Source organism: Physcomitrium patens, chromosome 16, assembly GCF_059467195.1.
Source record: "Physcomitrium patens ecotype Gransden chromosome 16, ASM5946719v1, whole genome shotgun sequence".
NCBI lineage: Eukaryota > Viridiplantae > Streptophyta > Bryopsida > Funariales > Funariaceae > Physcomitrium > Physcomitrium patens.
The window spans coordinates 1,730,716-1,738,302 of NC_143425.1; the positions used below are offsets into that span (position 1 = coordinate 1,730,716).

The 7,587-nt window shown below is 39.5% G+C and overlaps 1 protein-coding gene across 1 annotated transcript; it reads left to right on the top strand.

The window, feature by feature from the left end:
- The first annotated feature begins 1,500 nt into the window (after positions 1-1,500).
- Positions 1,501-6,967, top strand: LOC112293949 (protein disulfide isomerase-like 1-5). Its single transcript, XM_024543971.3, has 12 exons — positions 1,501-2,338; positions 2,913-3,042; positions 3,292-3,442; positions 3,686-3,804; positions 3,928-4,008; positions 4,265-4,351; positions 4,705-4,776; positions 5,054-5,122; positions 5,305-5,382; positions 5,647-5,781; positions 6,044-6,103; positions 6,359-6,967. Exons 1-12 carry the CDS (start codon positions 1,818-1,820, stop codon positions 6,665-6,667), a joined length of 1,812 nt encoding a protein of 603 aa, XP_024399739.1. The 5' UTR covers positions 1,501-1,817; the 3' UTR covers positions 6,668-6,967.
- The last annotated feature ends 620 nt before the right edge of the window (positions 6,968-7,587 follow it).

The following is a 7,587-nucleotide window of genomic DNA, read 5'->3' on the forward strand; positions in this document are numbered from 1 at the left end:
TATAAAATTAAAGTAAAAGATTATTGGTAATTTTTTATCTATGTTAAAAATGATTAAATAAGATAGATTTTTCTAATATATTTATATATATGTATATATGTAAAAAGTAACAATAAAGCAATCCAAATTTTTATTAAATCAATCCACATGTTTGAACCATCATTTTACCCTTTTAATTCCATCGTTGTTCTCAACTGTTTTCATGTTTCCAACCATTGCATCCATTCTTAGCAATTCTCATGTTCCCAATTGTTGCCCCCCCCCCCCTTCCTAGCTGTTGTTATGTTGGAAAGTAGCATAATATGTAAAAATAATATAAAATGTTATGAAAGTTTGGATTATAATTAAAAATAAAATAAAATATTTATTTAATTTACTTAAGTTTGTTGTTTAAGTTTTATAATTAAAGATTGAAGTTGTAAGATTTATTAGTAAGGAATGTAGAAAGATTTTGGTGTCAAAAGCATAATATTATGATTCATAGGCCATCCCATGTGAGTAGATTAGGTAAGTGATAGAGGACTTTATTCTCATTGGTTGAAGGTCATGTCCAATGAGCTTCAAAATGTTGTCTAAGACCACATTAGAGTTTGAGGCAACTTTAGGGTAGCCCATTCAAGGCAAAGCAGAGTATTCAAGGCAAGGCAATCCATTTGAAGTTTGAAGGTTGGATTCAAAAAGATTGTGCTTTGGACTAGAAATTAGGCATGAAAAATATATGATTTAGATTTTTGGATAGAGAAGATATGGTTGTTTGAAGATAAGATGTGAATTTGGTACTTATTATTACTCTTGTAAGCATATAAAGAGTTGTAGGAAGGCATTTAGTAATCGAAAGGTAGTATTGGAAAGTTGACTTAAGAAGCTATATTTTATGTGAAGGAATTGATAAATTCTGATTTGGAATGAATAAAAAAGAGTTGTTAAAGTCAATGCTTCAAAATTGGAGTTTGTAAGTGAGTTCCTTTCATAAAGGATTTGATTTGAGCCATATTTTAAGTTTTTGAATGAATTTTTGGCTAAAAATTTTCATAAATATAGATGACTATGTTAAAAACTTTTTAATATAGATGACTATTTAAAAAAGTTGCATATGAGAAATTCATGGTATTCTATGATACAATTAAAGTGATCTTCACTACTTTCAAGATTACCAACTCAAGTTTAGACAATGACATTGCAATCATATGGATACCTTCATTATTCTATTTATTTATTTTGGAAAGACACCTCACACTTAGGGTACCTTCTCTTGAGCTATGATTTTTGAAAATATAGTTTCCTTTGAATGCACTTATCACTTGTCATTCTTAAGTAGTGGGTTATAAAATAAAATAAGTAAATTAAAATATTTCAAACTTGTTTGGCCTCCTATGTAGATGAACATTGCTTTCAAGAATTCTTCCTAAGTATCCAATTTAAAAATCTATTATTAGTAGTCTCAAAAGGGGCATCAACACAAAACGGAATTCCATGCAGAACACTTAGTTTGGTCGCAGCAGGGCACGGCAATGGGCGTTGCCTTGGGAGGTTTTTGTCCGAGGGGTTAAGGAGCTCCATCATTTACCGCTTTAGGGTTTCGAGACACGCTTGCTTGCATTTGCATCCCCTGGTGTTTTCTTCTCTTCTGCCTCTCCTTCTTCTTCTTCTTCATGGAGTTAGTTTTGTTGAACAGGGTGGTGATGGCAAGAACAAGGATGTTTGAATCGTCAACTGGCGTTTTTCATTCTCAATCGTCTACTGCATTAGTGTGCTTCGTGAATTGATGCTTTGTTTGACTTGAAGGCGAGTGGAGTTGTGAGCTCTTCCGTGGTGACATGGCGAGGCGGTGGTTTCGGTTACTGCTTCTGCTGCTTGCTCTGGTCTCTGTGGTCGTCCATTGCTGTCGTGCATTGGAGGAAGAGGACTCACAGGGTTTGGTAAAGGAGGACGTGGTGTCTCTCGAGGGAGAGGAGCTCGACGATGAGGATGAGCTAGAGGATTTGGATGAGGGGTTGGAGGATGGCGGGGGTGGTTCGGATTCCTTCAGCTCTGTTGAGACCATGGCCGCTAGCAAAGTGGTCAATGTGAACGATCGGGACGTGGAGAGAGTGGTTGCGCGTTTTGAATACGTTTTGTTGTTAGGTTACGCGCCGTGGTGCACCCAGAGCCAGAAGCTTCTCCCCGAATTTGCAGCGGCGGCCCTTAATTTGGTACAGCTTGGAAATCCTACGGTGTTCGCGAAGGTAGATGCTATTAACAATCTGGCTACTTCGTCTCGATACGGGATACGCGGGTATCCCACGCTCATCTTCTTCGTCAATGGTTCTCGACAGGCGTACTCTGGAGGTCATTCCAGGTGTGTCTTTCGTACCTTCAGTTTTTTGCTAGAAGCTTCTTGCTGTTGTCTATTCGCATCAAGTCATTTCGCATCCCTAAAGCACCTCCATGTGTAGTTGCTGTTTAATTGGAACTTGAAAGTTCAGACGAATGCAGCCTTTCATTTGAACTACCCGTTGATGGCGCTCTTTCAAGAAATAAATCCTCTATTCGCAAATCGCAGCCCTTCTTCGAGTATGTATGTTAAGTACAGGTTCTCGACAGATGAATATGGTTCCTGGTGAATATAATCCTGGCCGTTGAAATCGCACCAGAGAATGATCAATTTAAACGTCGTTTGAATACCTGAGAGTAGTTGCAGAAGATTGAATTTCGAAAGTGCTGTTTGTCCATCTTTGGCCCTGTTATCCTTTCAAAGAGGAATTGAATCCATGTTGTGCACCATTATTACTTAAGAAAGTCAATGCTAGCCACGGATTGTCACATTTAGCTCTGGAAAACTGCGATTAAGGTGACACGGTCAGGCTTTCGTAGTTGAATTGTAAACTTTGTAAAGGAGATCGTCGCTCATTATCAGCTGCGGAGGGATGCAGGGAGGAAATCTCTCTTTGGGTGCGTAAAAAGACAGACAATGCTGTTACTACAATTAGGAGCGAAGAAGAGGCTGAGATTATTCTGAAAAAGAATCTGACTACAGTTCTTGGTTACTTTGACAAGCTAGAGGTACATCTTACCTCGAGCATTTTTTCTGTTTATGCTTTCTTAATTGATGGTCTTTGATGTGCTAGTAAGCAAGTATGGTGAATGTGTAAGAAGCCAGTTTTGTAAGGCTCTATTCTTATTCCTGAAGGCCTTGGCCTTTGTTTAGTTTTTATTTCGTAGTGCATGGATATTTCTGGGAAGCGAGTGCCATCGCTAATTTAGTTTGGTGTCGTCTTGGTACTGAGATTCTGAAATTCAATGTCTATGCAGGGCCCAGAGCATGAAGCATTTGTTGCAGCTGCGAAATCGGAAATGAACACTGAGTTCGTGCAAACCACGGTTGCGGAAGTTGCGCAAGTGTTCATCAGGCCGCCATTTGTTGCATTGCGCAAGCCTGAACCTGAGTATTTCTCTGCCTTCGGTATGGGTTTTGGGTTTGCGCATTCGCTTTCATTTTTTGTTCTGTACGAAATACAAACCAGGCTACGGTGATACTTGAAGGAATTATGTTATCCATGCTCTTACTGCTCTAGGCACTGTGGAGTGCATCGAGTACTGATGTTAGCTGAACAAAATCTACACTACGAGGCATCTTAGTCGTTTTGGATCTATACTATTAAGAAACAAGTCTATTACATCATTTAAATCGGTTTAAATGATACAGATGGCAATTTCAGTCCGAAGGAGATAAGCTTGTTTGTGGAGATGAACAAGCGCCCTCTTCTCACCGTGTTGAACTCTAAAAATGCCAACATGGTTTATTCCAGCCCTCTGAAGTTGCACGTACGTACTTTGGGCAACTCTTTGTGCGCTTGTTCTTCTCCAGTTTCTGGTCACATGTACGTCGTAAATTCGGAAGTGCTATTGGAGGACAAACATGATGACAGAATCCTGCTTCGATTGCAGGTTTTGCTATTTGCAGAGACCAAAGATTATGAAAGTATAAAACCTCTATATATGGAGGCAGCACAAGACTTCAAGTCGAAGGTTTCATCTCACTAATTATTTCTGTTGTTGTTTGGGTCCTGGAATTGCATCGTAAATGTATTATTTTCACTAGTGATCTTCTTTCATCCCGCGTTAGTTTGGTCTTTCTCCTGTCGCATTCTGGTGACTATATTCTTTTGTATCTTGGAGGAGATAAGGTAGGATGGATTCCATGTGTTGTCTAGAATTTGAAGCCACACTTTGAGCTACCACAAGGCATTACTACTTTAACACCCATTGTTACATTTTTATGCAGGTCATGTTTGTGGTTGTTGATATGGAGGATAAGGACTTCGCAATGCCTATGCTTGCTGTGTATGGTTTGGACAGGAATAAACCTGTTGTAAGTAATCAAGTCCTTTGACTTCGAGATGGCTGTTTTTCTGATAACATCATAAAGTATTGAGTCGTAAAACTTGATGACTTAAAGAAGCATTTTATTGCCCCTGGATGCGAATAGCTGCTCTTCTACTAATGTGAATTTCTTCATAAGTGTTTTTAAAAGTTTTAGCCTGTTTTGTACCCACTTGGGTGATACGGGGTTATATAGTTTGAGCTTCTAATGTTGACTCCAGACCTTAGGGTATGTTGAGCATACTCGAACCAAACAGGTAGATTGGAATATGCTAGTTCTAGGCTAATTTATGTCTGGATTTCCTCGTTCCTTTAGCTTACTTGACCTCGTCGTCCACACAGGTTGCCGGCCTTAACAATGAAGATGGTTCAAAGTATCTTATGGAGTCAGACTTAACCGTTGAAAATTTGAAGGTAATGAAAGGAAATATACTAGTGTTTAACTTTCATGTGGAGACATTTGTTGTAATTTTTGAAATGTATCGTCTCTTTTTGGCTATTGAGCTTTGTTTGCACTGGTATAGGTTGGTCTATTTGACAACTCGAGATTTGATTTTCCTTTTACCAGCTTTTCGTTTTGTTGGCGTTGTTTTCGACTATTATACGGCTTTGTGGATTAGAATGGTTGTGCTCTAGCATTTCAGACATAGATATCTTTTCGTTTACTTGGTTTCTGCTTGTGCAAGTGCAGAAATTTGCAGCTGACTTCTACTCTAGAAAGCTTCCGCTGTATTTCAAGTCTCAGCCAGTCCCTGTTGAGGTGAAGCTTTGTTCTTGTGGTCTTTTATGCTGAGTGTTTAGTATATTTCTTCAACCTCTTTTCATATGCTTTTCAGCAAGCTCCAAACATTTCTACATATTGTTTACTTTTCTGCTCATCTTTGTCGGGCGTCCTAACTTGCCGCTCCTGATTCTTGTTTGCAATTTGTATTTTATGTGCAGAATGGTCTAGTCAAGATAGTTGTGGGGAAGACTTTTGATGAGGTTGTGATGGATGATTGGAAAGATGTTTTTCTTCAGGTAATGCCCACTCTTCCTACTTGCTGGTAACATTGCCGTGGTTGATGAAAATGTAGACATGACTATTTATATATCCCATGCACGTTGTTGTTCGATGCGATAAATTTCTTCAGCGGAAGCAAATTCATTTCTTAAGCATCGTACCATCCAGTGCGGATGTGGTATTCCTTGTTGATTGCTGGTGGCCATGTCCGAGTAATTGAGAAAGTGATTACCAAGTGGTCTGCCACTGTACAACTAAGCGTGGGTTTGGGTGCACTTCAGGTACATGCGCCTTGGTGCCCATCTTGTGAAAAAGTCAATCGAGTATTTGAGAAATTGGCCAGACATGTCCAAAAGGTGCCATCTCTGCTAATGGCGAAGTTTGATGCACAGGCCAATGAACATCCCTCTTTGATGGTAAACAGCAGGATTCTTGAATTCCTTTGTAATTTCTGGATAGAAGTGAATTTGTTCGTTTAAATTTTTCTTGTTGTGCTAGTAGCCATGATCATGTTCATTTGTCATGTAACATGTGGATGTTGTCTTTCCGTACCGAAGTTATTTTCATAGTGCAGAAGTGAAGATACCGTGGTCAAATTTGTTGTTGTGAAAGTTTCTCTGAGAACCCGGATGATTATATATGAAGGATCGTTTACAGTGGCTTCATTTATTGCTGCAGGATGTTCATAGTTATCCATTGCTGTTGCTATATCCGGCTGGCAGGAAGTCAAGTAAACCGGTTCGTATAAATTTATATCCCTAAGTGCTAACTGCTGACTACATCTCTCAGCTGTAGTGTACCTCGCAAAGTATCAGTTTTTTTAACATTTTGTTTTCGTAAGAATGAGGACTTTATTAGTACTGAACTCTTTTTGACGCTCTAGATGCATGATTTAATGGCCCTAGAAGTTCATTCTGATCAGTTGGATACATTATTGGCTTTCATCAGCCATCTATTGTTCAAATATTGATTTTATTGAGTTGTTTACTGCAGATTGTTGCACAATCACAGGCAAGCTGGAAGAAGCTTTTGGTCTTCCTAAAAGAAAACGTTGCTATTCCGTTTCCTGTTTCAAACGGTGATGAGATTGTACCTAAAGCTCATGGTGTGAACGATGTAGCGAGGTTGGATGCTGAGCAGGTCAAGGAAATTAATGATCCTCTTTCAGTTGAAAACTTGGAGAAGGAACCTGTTGATGAAGCTTCAGGTAGTCAGGAGGTAGCTGAGAAGTTATACCTTTCCTCACAAAGTGGTAACAACGTCGAAGACTTGTATTTTGCGGAGCTGAATGACGAGCTTTGACTGTATCTCTCAAGATTATTCTAGAGCCAACCGAGTAGCTTTTCAAAGATACAGATTCCGTATATTTGTTTCCAAGCGGAGTTTGAGTGGCTCGTAGTCATGATGCGTGAACCCACAACTGTCAGGCGGAACATGTAGCATTATTGTTGGACATTAGTGCGAGTTCAGATGAGCAAGAGTGAAGAGGTGTTACCAATGACACCCTCCTCTGGAAGTCCTGGGGTTCTGCAGCTGGAACTCCCTGAATATTGCATGCGAACAATTTCAATGCACGTATACGTGATTTAAGCCCCACAGAAACCTTCATCAGGACCTTAATTTGAAGTGAGCATGGCTTTATTTATTTGAAGAAAAAGGAATTTTCGTGTTTTAGGGTTTGGTGGGTTCTGACTGTGTGAGAGAGACAGCGGAACTGTTGTTTATGGACGATTGAGGTTTGGAAACGGTAATGTCAGACGTTCATACTCGTTTCAGTTGATAGATTGTTGGGCTTGTATTTTCTTCTGTTAACACATTTTGAAGACTGAACTTATAGGTGTTATCATGAAGTAGCGGGAATCTGTAATGACGTTTAGGGCACTTCTTGAGAGTATTGCATGCAGTTCTTGCAACCAAATAATTCAATTTGTGAATATGCCTCCTGTGTAATTCTCTTTATATGCTGCATTGGTGAATTAGATTTCTGTAAGATTGCCGCCATGATGTTCCAACATTCGTTATCCCAGCATCAGAGGCTCTACTGCATGGATCATGTGAGGCCCCTGAAATGAATCTCCCACCAGTTCTATACGATGTTCCTTCACTGCGTTCTGTCGTACGAATTTGCAGCAAAATTGATCAGTAGTTCGTCATTCCAAGGTCGTGAGTTAAGGGTCACAGTGTGGGTTTACGGATATTTTGTGGCTTCTTCTGCGGCTGTG

Excerpts from the sequence above, each read along its gene's own strand:
- LOC112293949 (XM_024543971.3), top strand. The coding sequence starts at position 1,818 with ATGGCGAGGCGGTGGTTTCGGTTACTGCTTCTGCTGCTTGCTCTGGTC. Across the intron at positions 3,805-3,927 it reads CCAGCCCTCTGAAGTTGCAC|GTTTTGCTATTTGCAGAGAC; the intron begins GTACGTACTTTG and ends CTTCGATTGCAG. Across the intron at positions 5,123-5,304 it reads CTCAGCCAGTCCCTGTTGAG|AATGGTCTAGTCAAGATAGT; the intron begins GTGAAGCTTTGT and ends TTTTATGTGCAG.